Source organism: Callospermophilus lateralis, chromosome 18, assembly GCF_048772815.1.
Source record: "Callospermophilus lateralis isolate mCalLat2 chromosome 18, mCalLat2.hap1, whole genome shotgun sequence".
Lineage (NCBI taxonomy): Eukaryota > Metazoa > Chordata > Mammalia > Rodentia > Sciuridae > Callospermophilus > Callospermophilus lateralis.
Genome location: NC_135322.1, coordinates 12,366,551 through 12,389,329, shown reverse-complemented (window position 1 = coordinate 12,389,329; position 22,779 = coordinate 12,366,551). Strand labels below are relative to the sequence as shown.

General features: G+C 53.6%; 2 protein-coding genes and 1 long non-coding RNA gene across 6 annotated transcripts in view; 1 reads left to right on the top strand and 2 right to left on the bottom strand.

Annotated features, from left to right (window-relative positions):
* Window positions 1-13,592, bottom strand: part of Megf8 (multiple EGF like domains 8) — a 40,536-nt gene extending 26,944 nt beyond the window's left edge. The window contains exons 1-13 of one of the 2 annotated variants that reach the window (XM_076839437.1): window positions 12,652-13,592; window positions 7,631-7,794; window positions 7,171-7,377; window positions 6,310-6,490; window positions 6,140-6,228; window positions 5,243-5,658; window positions 4,733-4,878; window positions 4,485-4,607; window positions 2,379-2,533; window positions 1,955-2,074; window positions 1,446-1,590; window positions 1,199-1,362; window positions 68-268 (exon numbers count right to left, since the gene is read on the bottom strand). In XM_076839437.1, the coding sequence (XP_076695552.1) occupies window positions 68-268; window positions 1,199-1,362; window positions 1,446-1,590; window positions 1,955-2,074; window positions 2,379-2,533; window positions 4,485-4,607; window positions 4,733-4,878; window positions 5,243-5,658; window positions 6,140-6,228; window positions 6,310-6,490; window positions 7,171-7,377; window positions 7,631-7,794; window positions 12,652-12,838 (2,298 nt within the window). In that variant the 5' untranslated portion in view covers window positions 12,839-13,592. Of the gene's footprint in view, window positions 1-67; window positions 269-1,198; window positions 1,363-1,445; window positions 1,591-1,954; window positions 2,075-2,378; window positions 2,534-4,484; window positions 4,642-4,732; window positions 4,879-5,242; window positions 5,659-6,139; window positions 6,229-6,309; window positions 6,491-7,170; window positions 7,378-7,630; window positions 7,795-12,651 lie in introns of those variants that run through there. The other variant, XM_076839438.1, reaches the window with a different exon arrangement.
* A 456-nt stretch (window positions 13,593-14,048) lies between these two features.
* Window positions 14,049-22,697, bottom strand: Tmem145 (transmembrane protein 145). Of its 3 annotated transcripts, none has more exons than XM_076837879.2 (15): window positions 22,535-22,697; window positions 21,718-21,792; window positions 21,529-21,606; window positions 21,360-21,446; window positions 21,175-21,276; window positions 20,991-21,075; window positions 20,374-20,445; window positions 20,201-20,269; window positions 19,850-19,930; window positions 19,673-19,751; window positions 19,449-19,542; window positions 18,603-18,775; window positions 17,541-17,661; window positions 15,298-15,504; window positions 14,049-14,342 (listed from the first exon to the last, which is right to left on the bottom strand). In XM_076837879.2, exons 1-15 carry the CDS (start codon window positions 22,652-22,654, stop codon window positions 14,262-14,264), a joined length of 1,524 nt encoding a protein of 507 aa, XP_076693994.2. In that variant the 5' UTR covers window positions 22,655-22,697; the 3' UTR covers window positions 14,049-14,261. The 3 variants fall into 3 exon arrangements, with proteins under 3 accessions (XP_076693994.2, XP_076693992.2, XP_076693993.2); XM_076837877.2 differs by having other exon boundaries at window positions 14,252-14,798; window positions 14,911-15,504; XM_076837878.2 differs by having other exon boundaries at window positions 14,252-14,798.
* LOC143384057 (uncharacterized) lies at window positions 14,717-21,591 on the top strand. The gene is made up of 4 exons (XR_013089245.2): window positions 14,717-14,961; window positions 15,377-15,525; window positions 18,359-18,426; window positions 20,979-21,591. It is a non-coding gene; the product is annotated as an uncharacterized LOC143384057 (long non-coding RNA).
* Window positions 22,698-22,779: the final 82 nt, after the last annotated feature.

Here is a 22,779-nt window from a genome sequence, read left to right as displayed (position 1 = left end):
TGCCCTGCACCACACCTCAAGCCCCTCTTTACTAAAAACACACCGCAAACGTCCCAGGCTTCCTCACCATGTTCTCTGTGTCAGGGCCACGGGCCATCCGGGCCAGGACGTGTAGGCGTTGGGCCCGGGCCCACACTGCCACATCCTCAGCCCCCGGCCCACCTGGTCCTCCAGGCAGCAACGGGTGGATGAAGCCACGGTAGACCAGGGATACATCTGTCTCTGCGCTGGGGGTCAGGGTGATGGTTGTACTGCGGACAATCGAGACCTATAGCAGCCAGAGGTGGGGTGAACATGTGAGTCCCTCTCTGGATTAATCTCAAGTCCTCACACCTTCCAGACCATATCAGAGCCAAAGAAGGCTGATCAACGAAAACTTCTACCCCACTTTAGCAAAAAAGAAAATGAGGTAGGGTCAGAGGTTAGGCAGCTTGCCCACCATCCCTCTGGGAGAAGAGTCAGGACTCAAACTTAGATGTCAGACAAACAGGGTCCCAGAGCCCAACTTGACTCCAGCTCCCACTCATCTCCAGGTCACATTAAACCTCCAGGACTGGCCCCTTCAGGTCCTCTTCCCTGACACACTATGCCACCTTCACACCTAAGTTTTTCCAAGCTTAGGACTAAATGTTCCAAATGACGGACACAGTACATGATTCATTCTATTAGTGTGTGATTTGGGGTTTTGTTTGGTTTGGTTTGGTTCACGGTGCTGGTGATTGAACCCAGCACCTCATACTGCGAGACAAGCACTCCACCACTGAGCTATATCTTGAGCCCCCATCCCTTTTTATTTTTTATGTTGAAACAGGGTCTTGCTAAATTGCCAAGTCTGGCTTCAAGCTTGTGATCCTCCTGCTCACCCTCCCAAGCAGCTGAGATTACAGGCATGCCCCACCCTACCTACCTATATATATTCTTTTTAAGTTCATAGGTAAATCAGACCTTCGAATAAAGACTTTTAGGGTGATACAGCTCCATTTATAGCAGGGGATGTAACTCAGAGGTGAAGTGCACATTCAGCTAAGTGCAAGGCCTTGGGTTCCATCCCTAGCACCACCAATACACACACACACACACACACACACACACACACACACACACACATACACACACACACCACCAATATCCACTTGAAAAAAATAAACCCTAGGCCCTGGAATATCAACACCCCCGGAGCACCTAGCTGGTTGCCCACCTTGTCAGGCTGGGAGGCATTGGGTGGCTGCTGGAAGGTGAGCAGGTGCAGGCCGGGCAGGAAGCTCTGGGTGACACAGGCCTCTAGAGATGTGACGAAGACAGGTGCTGGCCCCCACCAGCCCACAGTGCCTGAGATCTGCTCCCCTCGGCAGCGGGCCTGCTCTGAGAGGACATGGGTATGTGGAGTTGGGGAATCAGTGTAGGGTGCTCTCCCACCCCTCCCCTGCATTGCCCTGGACACTCACCAGGTCGAGGGAGGCAGCTCTCATTGTGCACACACCAGCCCAGGGCACCAGGCCACCGGGGAAGGGTTGTGGGACTACTAAAGGCCAGGCATGCCTGGCAGTCACCCAGCAGGCGGCCCAGACCCAGGCAGCTAGCAGCTGGACACTGAAAGGACAGGACGGGACAGGGTTCAGTGTCCACTGGAGCTCAAGGGAACAGGGAAGGGCTATAGATACAAGGGTCCTGGGTATAAGGAGCCAGGAAATTGGAGAATGGGGAATTGAAAGCAGGGTTGGAATGTGGTGATCAAAGACAGGCACTGGGGAGCCCAGGACAGGGTCAAAGACTCAAAGGATCATGTTGGTGGGGAGACAAAGGTTTAGGGATTAGCAGGTAGGCAGGAACTAGGATCTTGGGTGTGAGAATAAGTCTTCCAGTCAGGGGAAGGTCCCTGACCACTTGTTTAGGCAGAAGGAAGCTGAGGGCATGTCTCTCTGATAGGGGACAGAAGGGTTAGGCAGTCACTCACAGCCCCTGAGGGTGTCCCAGGAGGTGGTGCAGCTTGGCAGGCTCCCTGACACCAACTGCATTCAGGGTCTCGGGAGCAGACGCTGTGGTCTGTGTACATGGAACAATAGTCCAGGTGGTACTGTAGGGAGTGGGTGAGACAGAGGAGGAAGCTGCTCAGAGCTGGGGCTTGCCTCCCAACCCCTCGCTCACTGTGATCATCCCAGGGACCCCTAATTGCTCAACACCACAAGGACCCTTCATTCCTCCCCCAGCCCAGGGACCCTCTAGCTCCTCTTCCCTCAATCCCAGGGATTCTTTCCCTCCTCTCGTGGCTCTAGGGATCCCCCCACCCCAGAGGCACCCTCCACACGTTTTCCCTCACCCATGGGAACCATGCTACCTCCTCACCCAGCCACCCTCTCCCCTATCACCCCAGTGCTCACATCCAGGGCAGGTGCCTGGAACACAAAGGGGGGCACTTTGTAGGCCATCAAATCCCCACGAGGCCGGCCACTGTACCCCCCAGCCACCAACAGGACACTGCCACCAAGCACTGCAGCCACATGTGAGTACCGACCACTAGGAGGCGCTGCTCGGCCTAGAAAGATACAGAACCACAACGTGAGACCCCAAACCCCCAACTCCATCTCCATGGCTTCCCTGTCAGGGGTTACCTTGACTCTCCTGGGACTCGGCTCAGCCTTCTTGTTGCTGCTTCAATCTCATCTGCCCAAGGAAACCTTCCCAGGTTGCCTGATTTCACACTGGTTATAATTCTCTCATTTCTCTGAACCTCAATGTCCATGCCCAAATCATCTTTCAGAAAAAACATGATTTTTGAGGTCAGAAAGAGTTGCGTTCAAATCCTGAATCTATTACTTACTTGGGTTCAAATCATGGTTCAACTACTAGCTGTGTGGCTTTAGGAAGGAGACTCGACTTCTCTGAGTCGGTTTTTTTCCTCTATAAATGGCACCACCAACCCACTTTTGGGAAATGGGGAGTAAAGGAGAGCTACCCAGGTCTGTCAGCACCAGCCTCCCCTCTGGTGACAGCCTCATTTTCTTCTGGAAAATAACCCTTTCCCATTCCTAATTCTAGAGACTTGAGTGGCGCTATCCCTGCCTCTGGCAAAAGTAGTGTCTTAGCCCAGGCCTCAGTCTCAGAAACTAGTTCAAGGATGGGTACAGGACCCAGTTCCAACAATTCTTGGGAAAAAGAAATTCTCTAGGAATTTTAAGGGAGTAGAATAAAATCCAAGAGCTATTAGCAATGATCTACAAAAGGCAAACAGCTAGAGACTGAGGTGAACCCAGCTGAGAAATGGAGGAAGAATGGCAGACACTGTGATGTGAACACCTAACTCCAGCCCAGCCTTGAGTTGTGACCCAAGTGAGCCAAAACATTCTCTTTTCTGCTTATACCATTGGGTCAGGTTTCTGTCACTTAAAACCAAGAGTCCCAACAGAAAGGTAACTGGTCAGTGAATGGTGACTCTGAACCCTCCTCTGATCCATGTGACCTGTAAACACATGAGAATTTGCCCAGGGAATTGCTAATTCGAAAAAAGAAGAGGCTTCCAGAAACTTCACATTCTGATCCTCCAAGTAAAGGGACTGAAAGGAAGAACAGGGAGAGGCAGAAGAGCCCCGGCACACTAAGGGCCTTGAACACCAGGCCTGAGCTTTACTCCTGATGGTCACACAGGGTTCCCTTCTGACCCTTCCTCCTTCCCGGCCCCTAAGTATTATGTTCTTCCTCATGCCTCAGTCCTCTGTCCTTGGTCTCCTTTTCAGTAGGGAGGGGAGGACAGATGGGCCCGGGAGTCCAGAGTTTCCTGAAATGATATTCCCAGTCTGTGTATTTAGCATCTTCTGAGGAGAGAGCTTGTGGCTTTCTTCCCAATCTCAAAACAGAGATCTAATGATTTTGGAAGGGTGCTCCACACCCCTTTCCTAGTGAGCCTATGTCCTACAGCAGGCCCCTCAATGCTATCAGAAAAACAAAGTATCAGGAAAAATAAAGGGGGAAACAAAAGAAAAAAGTAATAAAGAAAATTTAAGAAAGAACAAACAAACAAACATGTTGAGCCCTTCACAGCATTCTTCATAATTCATGCACCATCTCAATATGCTCTCACATCCGTCTAACAGTTTAACGTTCTCATAATCCCCATTTCATAGACGAGGAGAGTGAGGCACAGAGATTAAATGACAGTTTGTGTGCAGCTGGCTGTTGAAGCCAGCCATCTTCGTTCTTCCACTTGTCCACTGTGGCCTAGAAGTTACTGCTTCCTGGGCAGTTCCCTGGGGAAGCGGGAAAAATGTCAAGCCCTGAATTGAAACCTAGGTCCGATGCTGCTGACTGATGCTCCCATCTTCATGGTAATAATACCCTAGTCCTGTCTCCAGCCCAGGCTTGCCTCCTAAGGCCAGCTCCAATAGGATGTCATCCAACAAGGACCTCGATAGTTCAAGTACAGATTCACCGTGAGGAGGTGAGAGGACGGGACTCTCAGGAGCCCTCAGGGAAAGAGAGGGGCCACTCACCCTCAGGGGTTCCTGGGGGGGCAAGTTCAGCCCCTGACACCCACTGATGGCAGCCAAGGTGGTAAAAGAAGATGCCGTCTTCATAACATTTTTCCTCCTGGTAATGGGTGTGCACGTTGCCCCCTGGGAAAGGAGGAAAGGGGCACAGCTGGCAAGCCTGGGGGAGGTGGGGACATCCATGCGGGGAGCCTCAGTTAAGGGTTGGTTCAGGCCCCTGGAAGGCAAGCAGGACCGGGGAGCCTCCTCACCATAGACCACCATGTAGTTGCCCAGGACACTGGCTGTGTGGAAGGCTCGTTCCCGTGGGCCCTGAAGCCCATCCCGACCCTTTAGAGTTGTCCACACCCGACGATCCACATGGAAGAGCTCAGTGGAGTTGACCCGCACAGAAAAACTACAGGGGAGAGGCAAGCAGGGTTCAGGCAGGAAGGGCCTCTCTCCCTCCTCTGGGCTCTTAAGAACTCTGTGAACACCCAGGATGGAGACTGGCCACTCGGTGCTCTCTGTGGGCAGGACCCAGGTCTAGCTCATCTCTGGGTTACCTACGTAATCTGGCAAAGGCTGGACACTAAGCAGGGACTTAATGAATGGATAAATGAGTGGGACTATGGGGGAGAAAGTAACTAAGAGATTGAATAAAAGATCAGAGAAGGTATGAGAGTAAGGAAATGAATGAGTAATAAATGAATGAGTGAAGGAGAGACTAAATGAACACAGGGATCTATTAGGCTAAAGAAGTCCAGGGGCAGGTCACTCACCGGGCAGTGGAGGGCCGGTGTCCACCATGAACCAACAGGGCACGGGAGGGAGCATGGAACACCATGGAGTGGCCAGTGGCGGCAGGGGGCCGCCCACCTGCTGGGATCACCTGCTCCCAATAGCCCCCACTGGTACTGTCAAGGCGGAAACGGAAGAGGCCAGAGGAGAAGAGGTCGTGCTGGGTGCGGCCACCAGACACATAGAGCCAGATGTCATCCACCAGGGCAGCTGCATGGCCTGCCAGGCCTGGGGGCGCAGAGGAGCTGGAGGAAGGTTGCGCCAAGAGTTCCCAGCGGCCCCCACCCAGAGGACTGAAAGCCCACACATCATTGGTAAGCGAGCCATCAGCCAGCTCACCACCCATCAGCACCAGGGAGCCAGCCCAGGCCACGGCCACGTGGGAATGACGGGCAGCCTGTGGGAAAAGACAAGGAGACAGAGATGGAGAGGGAAACAGATGGTGACACACAGAGCCAGAGCCAGACAGAGACATAAATGTAGAGACAGAGAAAGACAGACAGATGGTGAGACAGAGACAGAAAGAGAAAGACAGGGATATGCAGAGAGGGAAAGGAGAGACAGACATAGAAAGACAGAGAATATAAACAGAGAAGGTGAGACAAAGAAACGCAGTAAGAGAGGGAGGAAGCAAGGAGACAAACAGCACTCCTGGTAGAGTGCTTGCCCAGCACAGGCAAGGCCTGGGTTCAATTCCTAGCAAGAAAATAAAGATGAGCCAGAAACAGAAAATGAGACAGACAAAGGTAGAAGCGGGTTCCTATGTAAAATTGTGGGGGTAAGGGGCATGCAGGGTAATGGGGTCATTGTAGGGAGCCCTGGCTGGGTCTGACAGGTGAACAGGCTCCTCCAGCCAAGACGGGGAGGCGGGGGCATACCGGGGCAGGACTCAGGTCCCAGCACTCCCAGGTGTTGGCAGAGAAGTTGTACAGGACAAGGTCACCCAGGGCCTTGTTGAGGTCTTGGCCTAGAGAGGGGTTGACGGTCTTAAGCTCTGGTCACAGGCTGCCAGGCCTCCAGACCCCACTCGGTCAACCCATCAGCTCACCTCCAAAAACAGCCAGCAGCCCTGGTGGGGACAGGAAGGCACCAGCTGCCCCAATACGGGCAGAGAAGGCAGGGTCCCCAGCACTCACGTTGTGCCACCAGCCAGCCCCCTGGTTCTCCCACAGGTGCAGATCACAGGCACGTCCCAGAAAGCCAGGCTCACAACGGCATGGTCCTAGGGGCTGAGGAGAAGGAGACATAAAGGCAGGAAGAGAAAGAGACGGAGCGGAGAGAAGATACACAGAGAGAAACAAGCGGAGAGAGACGGGGGGACAGAAAGGGAGAAGGAGAGAGACAGACAGGAAAGGAAAGAATGGAAGAGACAGAGGGGCAAAAAAAGACAGGAAGGAGGAGATGGGCAAAGACACAAAGGGAGAGAAACAGGGCACACAGAGACACAATCAGAAAAGGCAGAGATGGAGCAAAGATCAGCAGAAAAAGGGAGGGGCCCACAAGGGGATGGCAAGAAGACAAAGAGGACAGGTGAGAGGACAGGTAGGAGGACAGCATGGTGGTCAATGCTCAGCCCAAGGCACAATCTAGTTGCCAAGGGCTCAGGGCCAAGGTCACGGGTAAAAGGACAGAAGACATGGCAGGGAACCCAATGCCACACAGAACAGGAGGGAGGAAAGAGGACAGTGCTCCCAGATGAGGGTGGGATGTGGGGGAGGATGGAGTGGGAGGTGAGGCCTCAAGGTGGGCATAGAGCAGGGCTAGAGTCAAGGTTGGGTGGCATCTGGAAGGAGTGTAGAGTGGGTGTCTAGAGCCTGGGGAGCTTCAGGCAGGAGCAAGATCCTATCTCAGAGCTGGGAGTGGTTTCACAGATCAGGACCTTAGGTGGACACGACTGGGGACAGCTCACCGAGGCACAGGTACCATGGCTGCCACAGTAGGCTGAACACTCCTGCAGGCTGCAGTCAGGGCCCCCCCAGCCTGGCTCACAGACACACACTCCAGAGGGCTGGCACTGCCCATGGTTCTGACAGCCCCCCGGGCACAGGGAGAAACGGAAGGAGGCATTAAAGCCCAGCAGGTTGTAGTTGGCATCACTGAAGAGGTGCAGCAGCATCTGCGGGTACAAGGGGACTGGGCATAGCAGGTAGGCTCTGGAGACTAGACGAGGAGGATGACCTGCCCACAGAAGGGACCCACGACCCCTCTGCCTTTCTCTGTCTCTTTCCACCTAATTTGCCCGTGTCCTTCTCTCTGATGTCCTCTGGCTGCCTCTCTGTTCCTTGTGGTCTCGTTTCCCTCTGTATTCCTCTCTCCCCCAGGTCCCACTAGATCCTCCAGCTTTAGCCATGCAGCACGTCTCCACTAACCTTGCCCGAGGAAGCCTCAATGGGTGGAGGGCGGGTGCTGCCACTCAGACTTGCAAGCAGCGGGCCTCTGGGAGAGTCACCGTCATACACAAACAGGTAGTCATATGTGCATTCTGTGTCCAGGAAAAGGAAGTCCAGTAGGATCCGGTGCTGGGGGCTTGGAGCTGGGAGGTGAGCAGAGGGACCAGGTTCTCATGTGGACCTTCTCCCCACCCCTCCACACAACCCACCCACAGACTCCAAACTCTGCTCTGAATAATGTGGGGCTCATGGGTGAGTCAGGCTTAGACCCCACCTTGAAAGGACTCCCAGTCTTATAGCTCAAGGAGGTCAGATCTGTGATAGCCAAAAGGACAGGAGTCTAGAGAAGGAATCACAGTGTCAGTCCTGCAATCAGGCTGAACATCTCGCTGGTCAGATGGGGAAACTAATGTGCAGAGGAAAACCCAGCCCAGTGGTCAGAGAGCTGAAGTGTCCCTGATATTGCACATGTCCTGTCTGCATGAGCTTCCGACAGGCTAGGCTGAGGGTCAGGGCCCAAGCCCTAGCAGACATGAGACTTGCCCTGTGCTAAACTGAAAAAAACTCCAAGGGAAGACCTGTCTACTCCACCTGAACAAAGGTATAATCCTGGAGTGTCACAGTTCTCTGCCCCTACCCAGAGTTTCATATCTCTGTTTACTGCAGTGGTTACAGGCACAAACTGATCTGCCTGGGCTTGAATCCTGACTCTGCCACTGAAGAGCTAATAGCTACATGCCTTTGGACAAGTCACCTATCTTCCCTGACTCTGGGGATATAATGATACTGCAGTGTATTGTGGATCTGTAGCTTTTTAGGCCAAGGCTGGGGATATAGCTCAGTGGAAGAGCACTAGCCCAAGGTGCATAACGCTCTGGGTTCCATCCCCAGCATCACAGAACAAACAAATTTTTTGGCCATTTCTCACATTTAAAGGTGAGTGCTGCCAGGCATGGTGGCGAGGCCTGTAATCCCAGAGACTTAGGAGACCGAGGCAGGAGGACTGTGAATTCAAAGCCAGCCTTAGCAACTTAGCAAGGCCCTAAGCAACTCAGTGAGATCCTGTCTCTAAATAAACCCCCCCGCACACTGGGGATGTGGCTCAGTGGTTAAGCACCCCTGAGTTCAATCCCTGCTACCAAAAAAAAAAAAAAAAAAAGTAGTGCTGATTCCCTTCTAGCTGAAAAGCCTTTGATGCCTGGCTTGACCAAAAAAAAGTAGTAAAACATTCTGGAACTGCTGATGCTAGGAAGAAAAAAGGCTGCATATTTTACCTGGGCTTCATGGACTGCTCTCAGAACGCAGCACCATGCTACAGAAAGCCAAAGCCATGTGGATAGTCCACACTATGTGTTCCAGCCAATATCCCCAGCTGAGCTTTCAGCTGACAGCCAGAATCAAATCAGCAGCCAACCCTGGGAGGGACCTCCTTGGACATCCAGCCCAGGTGAGCATTCAGGTGACTACAGACCCAGCTGACATCTGAGTGACTGTGTGAGAGGCAATAATGCCCATAAAGTGCTTATGATGGAGTCTAGCTTATCACAGCAAGAGTTTAATACTGTCACTATTCTTGCTCTCAGCCAGGTCCTGGCTCCAGAAGACTCTCATTCCACATCCCACACTAGGTGTCCCTATGAGACACTGCAGGCAGCTCAGAGGAGTCCTACATGCTGAGGAAACTAGAAGCTGGGTTCCAGCTCTGATCCTGACCTGCTGGAGGATCCTGGGAAAGCCCTTCACCCACAACCACTCAGCACTCCCATCTGGATCCTACAGATTTACCACTCCCTTTGACTGTGTGTTTGTGAACCAGTTCCACGGGCTCTCTGAGCCTCAGTTTCTATAATTGTAAAACAGGAATAATTCTCCTCATCTACCATGGCTAATGTGAACATTCAGGAAGATGATAACTCTAACCTGCCAGCCCAGAGCCAGGGTGCTCAGTAATATGCACTGCCCAGCCCTCATCCTTGTCCTCTCTCACCAGGACCACTGATTCAGATTCCTTCCAGGCCTGGCCTCTAGTCTTGCTCTAAAATGGGTCTTTCCAACTTGACATCTGGCCCTGTCCTTTCTCTACTCAAAAGTCCTGTGTGGTTCCTCACCACCCTGGGAGAAAATCCAGCTCCCTAACTTGGTGTTTGGAGGCCAATCTTGTCACATCACCCCAATGCTCACAGCTCTATGGAGCAGGGCCTTTGTGCAAGCTCTGCCTGGAGTACATCCTTCTCTTAGTAGCAAGCTTCCCCTCCCCACCCAGGAAGCCTTCCCTGATGGCCCCTAGCTGGGTTAGGAGTCCCTCTTCAGGGTTCTCATGTCTCACTACAACCTTCATTCCTCTGGGTCAGGTCTACTTCCCCTGCAGTCTAGGAGGCCCACAGAGCAGGACCTGGGCCTGGGCCTCATTCCCTTCCCAGCACTGCCCAACACAGGCCTGGCACTGAGCAAGGGCTCAGCAAATGCTGGAATGAAGAAATGCACAAAAGGAAGACTTCTGAAGCTGGCAGCTCTCAGGCTCTGACCAGAGCCCCCGGGGAACACCACATAAAGATCCCCACCCGTGGTCTGGGGAAGGCAGAAAACCCATTCAGCTGGACCAGGCAACCAGACCTCCCAGAATCTCACTAGCTTCAACCAAACTGTTCCTGGAATCACAAGAACATCTTTGTCAAGTGCCTGCTAGAGGCCAGCTCACCATCTGCCTTCCCTCAAGTTCCTCCCTAAGTTCAAGGTCTCCTGTTTCCACCCAATCCACACATGATTCCTGACAGAAATCTGATCCCAAACCACCACCCCTGCCACCCCCACCCCCACCACAGCTCCAAAGCAGGATTCTCTTACTCCTGGGGGCTGGGACTAGATAAAACTGTGAACTTGGCATAAAAGTGGACTGGTTGCTGATTTTTCAAATATAGAGGGAGATACTGGTTCTCAGAGGTGACAAGGCTCGGGAGGATGGAAGATCAAGAGAGGTCTAGAGGCCTCCCAGATATTTCCTTCACCCCAATATCCCCATAGTTGGTCCCCAAGTGTCATTGGTGAAACTCCACAAACATCTCCCTGCAATCTCCACACCTCATGACCATGCCCCAGCCCCTGCCTAATTCAGAATTCACTCTCTCCTACAGATCAGCATACCAAGTCCATCCCCACCCAGCTTGAGAGCCATGCCCAAAATCTTTCAGTGGCTCCCTAGCAACCCCAAGAGAAAGGTCAAGCTGCTCAGCGTGACATTCAAGGCCCATCTTCCCCAGCTCCAAGCTCCCTCCTCAAGTCCCAGTTTACAGTGCAGCCAGACCAGACAAACCCAGAAGGATCCTGAGAGATACCTGCCTCACTCATGTCTTCATAGAGGCTGTTCCCATTTCCAACTCGGTAAACTCCTCTGTGTACTTCAGAACCCTGTTTCTGAGGCTCCTCCTCTATGATTTCCAGCAGATTCTTCACCTTCCCCTAAGCACATTCAGCCTCAGTGTCACACTGAGGGCCTCATGTCATACCTAGCCCCACCATTGCCAACATGTTTGGGAATCTTCAGGGTCAGAGAGTGATTTCCCCTCCACCACCACCACACTCATGCTGTTCTCATCCTACAGTCTGATAGAAATGGCTCCCATACTGGGTCAGGCAGACATGCCTCCCCCAAGACACATGCCTTCATCTATACTCCCCAAACAAAGAGATCTTCTAAAACATAAATCATGCCCTTCCTCTTACTTATCAAAACCTTTCTGAAGCTCCCCAGTATCCCCAAGATTAAAAAAATAACAAGCTCCACAGTCTATCAACCAAGGAAAGTCCACATGACTCAGGCTCTGCTATCCCTTTGGCCTTTGCGGGGTCTCCTACCTCTCCTTGTAGGCTACTGCCAAACCTACTGCCCTGTGAGGACATTCTGGAATTTTCTAGACACTGTCTTTGGACTTCTCTTCTCCTTCCATATTGCCTTCAGGATACAGTTCAAAATCACAAAGTCCTATACCCTCTAGTTTCTCCCAACCCCCCAAACTCTGGTTTGATGGTTACTATCTGACACTCTGTTTCAGTATATCCAAGTTGCTCAAAAGCATCACACTCTCCCACTTCCAGGCCTTTGCAGGCTGCTTTCCTTGCCAAGAATGTTTTTTTCCACTTCTTACCCATGTCACTGGTCTCAGCCAATCCCCAGGTTAAGTCAGATGTCTTCTCTGGGCTTCCCACTCCCCAGGAATGGCTTTGCCCCGCCCCCTATTCTCTGGGAGCCCATAAGAGTAGGGTTGAGGTCTTTGTACAGACCTTTCCCTGTTTCTGGAATGCTCTTCTTCCCATTCCTGGCTGATTCCCATTGGTCACTTAGATCTCAGCTTTGACATCTCCTCCAGGAAGCCTCTCTGCTCTCCCAGGCCCTAGGGTTTCACCATCACAGACCACTCTGAGCTGTATTTGTCTCCCCCACTAGATTCCAAGCCCTAAGTCACTTCTGTTATGTTCTGGTGGCAAATATGTGTAGCACACGAATGACTAAAAACAAATGCATTTATTGAAATAATTTAAACATAACAATAATAATCCTAATATCATTTATTAAACATTTATTATGAATCAGGCATCGGGTATGTTAAATACCTGGTTTCATTTAATTCTAACATCCCTAGGAGGTGACTATAATTGTCATCCCCATTTGGGGTAAGAGAAGTCAAACCTCAGAGAAAGTAAGTCAACTGCTCAAAGTCACAGACCATATATAGCCTAAATTCTAAACCAAGTGACTGAACGAGAGCCTTAGTGTTCAGCAATTACTCAGAATACCCCTCACTGATGCTCTCGGTTGGTCTGCACACACCTCTCCCACCAGACTTTCAGACCTCCAGAATGGGGCTCAGATTACAACACTGGGTGTCCTGCATTTTAGAGTAACCGCTCTGGACCAGAACAGGGTTCTGGCAATGTGCTGGGTGGATGGATGCACAAATGAATGGACTAGCGAATGAGTGAGTGACCCACGCGGCCCCACTCACCCTCGATAAGCCATTCGCAGTTGCCATTGACGCTGTAGTTGCCCGCACCATCCGTCACGAAGCCTGGTGCCTCCCGTAGCACCTGCCGCTGCCCCTTGCAGTCCCCCGCCAGGGCCCCAGGGGACAGCGGCCCCAGCATAGCCAAGGCCAGGGCCAGTACCGCGCCCAGAGCCTGGCCCAAGGCCATCGCCGCCTGCGGCACTGACTCCTTGGAGACGGGAAGGGCCTTAAAGACCCGGAGAGGACCCTCTACTGGGGTGAGTCCCTGCAAATGCGACCTCTATAGGGGTAGCATGGCCTTGTAGACCGGGGAGGTCCAGCAGACGCAGTCCCCGCGAAGGGAACAGCCGCTGTTGATGGGCTCTGGAAGCCGAGGAGCGGGCTCTATCCACCCATGGAAGGCCCTGTAAACAGGGTCGTTTTGGATGGGGTCGACGCTTAGGGACCGAAAGGGTCCCTGATAGACACGGGCCCCCATAGGGGGGCCGACCCCATAAATAGTGTCCAGGGGTTAGACTCAGGCCGCTGCAGGCCAAAACAGACCTTATAGACGGGAAGGTCCCCAGGGTCCAAGGGTTCTAAGGCCCGGCAGGGGCTCCATAAAGGGTGCAGGCCGGACCGGCCAGGTAGGTAGATCCCAGGGAGACCCCTCCAGGTGAGGGCGGGGCGCGAGCGGATGCCAGGGGCGGAGCCTGTCTTCACAGCTCGGGCCTGGATTCCATAGGCGCACTCACTTAGCTCTCACCCTCCCGCGCCTCCCTCCCGAGCCGGATAGGCCAGACCAGAGAGACTAGGGGATGGTCAGGCCAGAGAGGCCCGGGAAAGACCCGCCGGGAGGGCGTGGGGGCAGGAACCAAGAGGCCGCTCTGGGAGAACCCGCCAGGAGAAGGCGAGAAGTTGAAGACCGGCAGGTCAGAGCGGCCCTGGGAGGACTACAGAGGATCCAACCCCACCCCTCCGCAAAGAGAGACTTCCGGAGATCTCCCCGCCCATCTGTACTCGACAGCATGTGCATCAGCGACCTCTTTGGCTGGCGGAGCAAGAGAATCACGCATGCGCAGCGGCAAGAGCATACCGCAAAATCTGGGAGAGCAAAGCAGTAGCTAAGCAAAGCTTTTGCCACTGGAGGGCGCTTCTATATCCGATTGGAAAAGAAGGTAAAAATAAAGGAGCAGTGCAATACAGGGCTCTGCCAGATGATTGAAATCTTCCGTGCTCCCAGATTCCGAGTCAACACGAAGTTCAGATTATGTAACCCCTTGCCTCGGGTCCCAAAATGTCTTTCATAGACAGACACACTGGAATCCCGAACCTGAAACGGTTCTTGCTCAACCCTGCTGCTCAGCACCATCAAGATGTAAAAGAAGCCACGTTATAAATAAAAACGAATCCTCTTTTATTTTGGCAAGGGGCGGGGGAGTCTTTGTGCAAGGGACCGAGGGTAGGCCCCCGGATGCTGATAGGGGCAGAGAGCACGGGTCCGAGTTCACAGATCCGCGGGAGGGTTTGAGTCAGACCAGCTTCACAATATCCGTCCTCGGGGTCGCGGAATCCTGGAGTCAGGAGCTGGGTCCCGGCGGTCGTCGTGGGTGTGCCGGAGTCCGACGGGGTCAGAGGTCTCGGAGGGGATCGGGGGGTCGTAGATCACGGAACAGCGGGAGCCCAGAATCCGGCGCCGTTCGGGGCAGGGGCTGAGGGAGGGGACGGGGAGAGCGGCTCCCGCGGGACCGTTTGGCACAAGGGGGAAGGGGGGGGGGACGCAGCGCACCCAACCTGGGTACGCGGGGTGGGGAGAGTTGGGAGGGTTGGCCAAGCCCTGGGGAAGGGACAGAGCTGGGGGTCCGGAGCCCAGCCGGGGCCCGGTGCGCGGCCCATGGGACAGGGGTGACCAGGGGTGCTCAGACCGGGGGTACGGAGCCCCCGGCCGTGTGCATGCTGAAGTATTCGGTGAAGCCGGTGTGTGGTGCCGCCGTCTGGGGCACGAGCGGCTGGTAAGGCGGCGTCGGGCCATCCCAGCCCGGGTCGGCCGCCTTGGGGAACCGAGCGGGAGGGGGCGGGGAGGCTGCGCCCGGCTCGGCCGTGGTCACCACACGGCCCCTCGGGGCCACTGCCGCCGCTACCGCTGTCTCCTCCACCTGCTTCCCGGCCTGGGAGGGGGGTCAGGGTCAGAGGCCGTTCGGAACCCTCAGGGGGCAGATACGGCCCCGAAGGCCCGTCCCCCTCCCCAAGAAGACCCAACTACCCCAAGGATGGACGCACGTGTCCGTCAGGGAAGGAGTGGGTAGCGGGACGCCTGGGCAGCGGAGCCAGGTACTCAAGGGGAGGCGTTGGGGTGCGCCGGACAAACTCCGGCGGCGGCCTGGGAGCTAGGGGAGAGCCGCGGAAGGCGGGCGGTGGGGGCACCGCGCGTGGCGTTTGAGGGGGCGTGCGCAGTAACGCCAGGACCCAGTCCGGAAGGGTGGGCGCGGGCGCCAGGGGACTGTCACGGCGCGGCGTTGGGGCGCGGGGCGTGCGAAAGGCAGGGGGCGGGCTCAGGCGCCCGGGCACTGGGGGCGGGGGCGGCGGCGGCGGCGGGGCTGGGAGAGGGGTCAGGTACTCCAGGGGCGGCGCCAGCAGCTCCTCGGGCGCCGGGGCCGCAGGGCTTACGGAGGAGGTGGGCGGGGGGATGGAGAAGAGCTCCGTGAAGTTGGGCACCGAGTCGCTAATGAAGGTCACATTCCCATAGACGTGCTGCGGAAAGGCCTTGTCTGTGGATTGGCTCCCTCCGGTGCCCGGAGCCCCTGCGGAGGCGATCTGCGATGTGCGTACGTGGTACGGAAAGTTCTTGTTGGCCGCAGATGGGCGAGTCATGATCTGGGGCAAGAGGCAAGACAGGTTGGAGATCACTATCCAGGGCCCGGGATGTTTCCATAAACTTGGGGGTTCTAAAGATTTCCCTCCAGGTGCCATCCCCCACACTTTCCTGCGAATGTCCAGACTGGGTTAGCTGTCACCTCTGGGCTCCCATGGTGCCCGGGATTCTGACCTTTCCCCTCTACACATCTTTTATTACTCTGCTTGTGCTTCCTTCTTCAGAGCCCTGGGCTGTCACTTGTTAAGGTTCTTCTCCTGTGTGGTCCAAGTTGATAGCTTCTAGCCACATGTGGCTTCATCAAAATAAAGTTTAAATTTTCATTCACACGGCATTACTCTACCCATATTCAAGTGCTTATAAGCCACCATAATGGAGAGCACAGATAACAGAATATTTCCATAAAACCCAAAGTTCAATTAAATAGCAGTTAATGCACTCTAGAATGTTAGCTCCTTGGAGGCTGGAACTTGATTCTTCTGTTCCCTATTGAATCCCCAGAACCTTCCAGAGCAGTGCCTGGATGTCTCCCTATAGTCCGGCAGACCATGAAGCCAGGGACTGCACCACACCCCAGAAACGCAGCACAACCCTTCTTAAGTTGTGGTGAATGTGTTAGCAAGGAGCTGAAGCCAGTGAGCAGTTGGATGCCTGCTGAGCATGTTAGGAAGGAAGCTGGCTGAAGGTGAAATGATAGTAAGGGCACTGCATTGGCACTCTGAGCCTGCTTTACATCTCGGCTCCATCGCTCTCTGTATGGGATCTGGGACACAATGATTAAACTCTGAGCCTCACCAGCCAAGAGGGATTATAGTGCCTATTTGGAAAGATGAGAGGGTGGAAATGAAAACCACTGGTGCGGAGCCTGGCACATGGTGGGTTCTCAGAATTTCTTTTTTTTTTTTTTTTTTTTTGGTGTTAGAGATCCGAATCCAGGGCCTTGGTGCATGCTGGGCAAACACTCTACTACTGAACTATGTCCCCAACCCTCCTCCTTCCTCTTGTTTTGTTTTGAGGCAAGGCCTGGATAAATTACCCAAATTGGCCTTGAACTTACAATCTTCCTATCTCAGCCTCCAGAGCAGCTGGATTAATGGACATGTACCATGCTTCTGGCATCATTTCTTCTCTTTATCTCTTTCTGAATTCCTATAGAGTTTCAAGCTGAGTACTTCCCTATATGCCCATATTGTGAGTCCCTCAGGAACTGGGGCCCTCAGTGATGCCTATTTTCCTTTTGGGATTCCCCTATGTGAGACTTTGTGGTCTGCCAGAGGACAGGGTTTGAAGTGCCTGCCCTGCTGTTAAAGGCCATGGAGCCCTGGAGGTCATCTTCCTTCTCTGTGCCTTAACTTTCCCTCTCTGTATAGTGGGTACAATGACTGTTATCTGTCCTCTCCTGAGGTTGCTCTGACAATTGGAGAGTAGGAATAAATGAACATGGATGTCCCTGGCAAGAAATAAGCTGCTTCAAGACAGGTGTCCAGCGAACAGTTGACGGATGGATAAATGAATGAATATGAGAACCGTTGTCAAGAAGGTCAGACAGGATGTGAACCAAGACAAAAAATAGATGTGGTGCTGGGAACCCCTGATGCCTCTGTCTAAACAACACCATTCAGATCTAGGGCCCCAGAAGCCCCATCCTGTCCCTTCCCAGCTACTTCTTCCTGAACAATGGCTTGTGATGAGAATTTGTGGGGGAAGGATGCGGTAGAGATTAGGGGCTTCAGAAGAGCAGAAGGGACACAAAGGGAAATGTGAGAGACCAGGGACAGGATCAGGAGTGAAAATAAAGATGTGGGGGAGAAGGCAGGACACAAGATGGCAGAGAGGAATAGTAGAAGAGGGTAGACTCTAGAGGACACAGTAGACTACCCAGCAGGCTATCAATTGAGGAGTCTCCTCAATGACTAAAGGGCAAATGACTAAAGGGGAGATGGGTCCAGAGCTCAGACATTCAGGCAGATCAGGGGTGGGAGCCTCACCCATCCTCTGCCCTTAAGTTTCCCATCCCTCCCTGGAGGCCCATCCTTACCAGGAATACTCCATGGGCATACAGATGGATTCCCAACTGGATGCCATTGACAATCTTCTCCCGGGCCCACTTGGGAATCCCAAAATTGGCGATTAGGGCCATGACAGGAACTGCAAAGAACCTGTACAAGAGGTATTGGGTGGGTAGAGACTGCCCCTGCCCTCCCCGCCATCCCTTAGCCCCACCCCCACCACACCATGCATATACACAGGCCCTAGGCAGGTCCCAAACTAAAGGGCAGCCAGTGTGGCCCTCAAAAGCCAGAGATTACAAAGGAACAGAAATGCTACTAATCTAGAAATCCTAGGGGACAAAGACTAGGTTGAATTTAACTTGGTTCCACCCACCCAAAATCCTGGCATCTGATTGGAAATCAGTAGATGTTTGATGATTGAATCAACAAACGATGATAACAAGAATTTACTGCATGTCAGGCCTGTTTCTAAGTGTTTTACATATAAAACTTTTAACTCTCACAGTGAGTTTATGAAGTATGTACAGTTTCCATCTCCATTAACAGATGAGGAAGCTACGGCAAAAAGAAGTTAATGAATTTATCTGAGGTCACACAGTTAATAAGCTTTAGAGCTGGGATCCAAACCCAGGCTACTTGGCTCAGAGTTTGCCTATTTTACTATTGTATTGTTGAATGATAATGAGTTTTTATTGAGCATTTACTGTGTGCCAGATACTAAGTCTGCAATATTACCCAATGCAGGCTTGAGATAATTATTTGCAAGATATTACTGAAGACCTTGTTTTGTGGGTAAACAATCTAAGGCATTGTCTGTGAAAGTTTTTTTGTTTTTTTTTTTCAGTGCTGGGGATTGAACCCAGGGCCTATGTATGCTAGCACTCTACCACTGAGCTATATCACCATCCAAAAGTAAGTTCTTGTTTTTATTTTTTTTACTTTTACTGAGTTTTACTTTGGGAGACTAATTTTTTCAAGGTCATAAAGTGAAAAAGTGACAAATTTCAGGTGACAACTACCTAATTTGAAAGCTCTTCTTCCTTACTGAGGAGGGTCTGAATTAGGTGGGGGAGAGAAACACTTCTCACCAGAGGGTGTAGGCAGCAAAGAAGGGCACGTAAAAGGGCTGCTTCTCAGGGAAATGTCGCAGGGAGATGAGCACAGCATAGCAGAACCACACGTAGGCTGCCACCTGCAGCCCGATGAGTCCATAGCCCGCCGGAGACTCATAGGTGTACAGTACCTGACCTGGGTCAAAGAACTGGGTCCCAAGGAGAGGGTTCATCATAGCCCTGGCCTCCTGCCCTGGACCCCACCCCTGGGCACCCAGGGAGCAGAGGTACCAGGTCAGGACAGAAGCAGCAGGGAAGTCAGGGATGGAGAGAGAGGCATATAGATAGAGAGGATGAAACAAATGAGAAGACTTGCATTAGCTACCCTGTGCCCAACATGGGGCCAAACACCTACCATGTATGAGCTTTCCCATTAGCATCAACTCAATGAGAGAGGTCTTACTGTCACCCCTTTTCTCAGAGGAGGAAAGTAAGGCTAGGAGGGAAGCCTTTAGGGAGGATAAGATCCTCCACTTTTTAGAGAAGGTAATGGGTCAAAGAGGGGGGTCATCACCCAGAGTCAGCCAGCTAAGGCTACAGGAGTGGAATCCAGGTCTGTATAACTCCTGAACTCACAGACAGGGATAGGGAGCTTAAATGTGACAGACAGTAAGAAACCGAGGGAGGAGGAAGAAACCTACTCAGATGGTGAAGAGGGAAAGAATCACTTAGAGACAAATGGGAAGGTGGAAAATTGCAGAGTAGGAGAGAGCGAGCCGGGAAGATGCTGTGTGGGGAAGGGCAATATACAGGTCAAGGAGGAGGAGGCCACCGAAAGCACAGGGGCAGGGGGTGAGGCTTGGTAGGGCCACGGGGACTCACTTCAGCCTCGTAGATAAGCAGCACCACGTGGGTGAGGGTGTACAGGGTCATGTACACAGACAACTTCACAGAGCCCGAATGACTGATGCGGCCCCTGGCAGCAGGCCATGAAGGAAGACAGCAGGAGTGGGGACTGTCAGGGAGAGGGGGAAGCCACCCTACGCCCACCCTCCCTGCCCTACTCCCCAGCCCAGCCACCCCACAAGCACTCCCTGCCCGGGCACCGTGTCACCGTGAATCCCTTCCCCAGAAGGATGAGCATGAGCAGGAAGATGAGGAAGCTGGAGGAGAAGAGCAGCTTGGCTGGGAAGGGAGGAGAGGGTGGCTCAGAGACTAGCTCAGAGAAGATGCCAGACCTGAGCCAAGGGCTCCACCCTCCCATGGCCCCACTCCATTCTTACCCAGGATCTTCACACTCTCATTGCCAATGCCATCAGTAGCATACTGGCCCCAGTAGATGCAGAAAAACAGGAGGCTTAGGACTGGGAAAAGGATGGGCAGAGAGAGGAAAGGACAGAAACTGACTTTGGAGCATCACTGTCCTCTCGCATTGTGATCCATATGGTTTGAGTCCTCCTCCACCCCCATCAAGACTCTAGACCACCCACCCCCCACCTACCTGCTAGAATATCCAGGAGTCCACAGCCTCCAGCCCCTCTCCATCAGACCCAGGAGTCTTGCCTTAGATCCCCATGTCTGGGCCACAAGTCCCTCCTCCCCCAGGACTCAAAAGCTGGGACACTAAACCTCACCCTCCACTCCTGCTGCGGCCATGAACATTTTATAAGTTGTGTGAAGCAACTGACGACCTTTCAACAAATCTGGGAAGCAGGCAGGGAAAGGCTGTTCAAAGAGGGGAGGGTAGCCCATTTCCCCAACCCTGCTCCCCCATATCTCCTCTCCCACGTCTATGTGCTGGACTCACATCCAAAGTAACAGGAGAGGAAGAAGATGAGGATGAAGATGAGGAGGAAGGTCACATCTGTCTCCAAGATCCCTAGGATTTGGTGGAAGGAGAAAATGGTTCCCAGAGTGGGTATCTCCCAGCAGGTACCCACTCTGGGCTTCCATAGAGATCCTTTTGTTAAAAATATTTGTTTATTTGATTAGTTTGTTTTTGTTTTTTGGTATGGGGGATTGAATTTAGAAGCACTCAACCACTGAGCTACATCCCCAGCCCTTTTTAAAAAATATTTTATTTACGGACAGGGTCTCGCTAAGTTGCTTAGAGCCTCTCCAAATTGCTCAGGCTGGCTTTGAACTCTCGATGCTCCTGCCTCAGCCTCCTGAGTCACAGGGATTACAGGCATGTGCCACAGAGCCCAGCTACTTGGTTAATTTTTGTGGTACTAGGGATTGAACCTGTGGGTGGTCTACCACTAAGCCATACCCCCCAGCCCTTTTTGTTTTATTTTGAGACAGGGTCTTGCTAACTTGTGATTCTCCTGCCTCAGCCTCCTGAGTTGCTGGGATTACAGGTGTGTACCAATGCACCTGGCTCCCACAGAGACCCTGAATCCTATTTTCCAGATATCTGCTCACCAAACTCATCAGCAGAGAAGTGCCTTGTCCAGAATGACTTGCCATTGGTGAGGACCATCTCATATTCCAGCTGCAGCCCATCTCCCTGTAGGGAAAGTGGAGGCCTAAGGGGGGTCCTGGGCAGGTAGGCAGTCAGCAGGAAGACAAAGAGGAGAAGGCCCAGGTGGCCATCCCAGCCCCGTACCCCACACTTGCTGAGTGCGATGTACCACCACCTTTCACGCACAGAGCGGAAGCTTCGGCCACTGGAGCAACTCAGGTAGCGGGTACCCTCTTCTGACACCACCTGGGGAGGAGCCAGGAAAAGGCTGAAGCATGTCCTCAATGTCCCCAGACCTCAACTTTCAGCACCTGCCCACTCCCCCGCACCTGACAGCCTGACCAGGCATACTGGGTGGTGAGATTGATGACCTGGTTGTTCTCAGGCCTGATCACTGATTCCTTGGCCAGGCAGTCCTGAGGAAGGCAGAGATAGGGTCACTCTGTGGTCACCTACAACCTCTGCCTCCTCCCCCTGCACCCTCCTCACAGCCCTCACCTTGTCTCCTGCCTTGTACACTGCTGGCCACTGGGATGGATCATCGAAATAGAGGAGGATGTTCTGACAGCACTTGGCCTGCAGACTCAGAGATTTGGGGGTTTGGGGAAGTGCATGGAGCTATGGTAGCCCTTGTGAGGCCTAGGGATTATCCAGCCTCAGTTTGGCAAGTAGTTGGGGGAGACTCACCTCAGGGTAGCGGAAGCGGAAGTCCAGTCGACCATAATCCGAGAGGAAACAAAATCTTGTCAAGAATACCCAGTCCTGGCAATGGGACCCAATCAGACTCTCTTCTGAGTCCATCCAGAACGCTCCTCCATTTAATAGACCTGCAACTTGTCTTCCCTACCCAGATAACTGGCTTCCCAATACCACAAGGAGACCAAGTCACCTCCAAAATTCTTTTCACTTCCCTTTTGCATGGGTCCAGGATTCCTGCTGCCCTGGTTTTCTACCTCAGATGACCCCCAGGTTTCCTCCCCTTGAACACTCCTTCCTGCATTTCCCATGGAGGGCCCTGGAAGGCCAGGTGCCCATAGAAGCCACTTCTGTCCAGGCCACCGTCCCATCAGCATTACCCCAGTTAGCCCAGCTCGCGTGCGCGGACACACACACACACACACACACACACACCAGTGGTTCCAAAGACCATCCATGCTTCCACCCCGCCCCTCCTGGCCCTAAGCACGGGTGCGGTGAACTCGGCCTCTCTGCAGGAGTGAAGAGTGCTGTCCCTTCAGCACCACCTCGGTGCGCCCCCAACTCCCACCAACTCCGCCTTTCCCAACCCTGCCACCACCCCACCCAGCTGACCTCAACGTCCCTAATACAACCCCCAAGTGTGGCCTCAAGCCCAGGGTCCCCGCGGCCTCGATCCTGCCCAATCCTCCATCCGCCCGGCTCCAGTCCCAGGTCCACCCGGGAGGGGCAGCAGGGGGCGGGGCGCACCCTCTCCTCTCTGGTCCCCGGGTCTCAGCCGCCGATGAGGAGGGCCCGGCGTGCTCACCTCCTTGGAGCTGAGGTTGCCCCGCACATACTTGGCCCGGGCGCGGGGGGGCAGTGGCAGCAGTAAGAGCAGCAACGGCGGGAGCAGGCGGCGCAGCGCGGGCGCGCTCTGGGGCTCCATTCCGCCCGCTCTGGCCCGGGCTCCGCTTGGGCTCCCGCTCCGGCCGGGAGACGGAGGCGAGAGCGCGCGGGCCGGCCAGCGCGCGCCCCCGATTAAAGGGGCCGCCGGGCGCAGCGGTTCCCGCC

Bases quoted from the DNA above. Each gene is read 5' to 3' on its own strand.
- Tmem145 (XM_076837877.2), bottom strand. From the start codon at position 22,654: ATGGAGCCCCAGAGCGCGCCCGCGCTGCGCCGCCTGCTCCCGCCGTTG. The intron at 19,543-19,672 runs GTGCCCGGGCAG...GCCTGCTGCCAG, and splicing joins AAGGGATTCACGGTGACACG to GGGCCGCATCAGTCATTCGG. The intron at 15,505-17,540 runs GTAAGGATGGGC...CTCTTGCCCCAG, and splicing joins ATGCCCATGGAGTATTCCTG to ATCATGACTCGCCCATCTGC.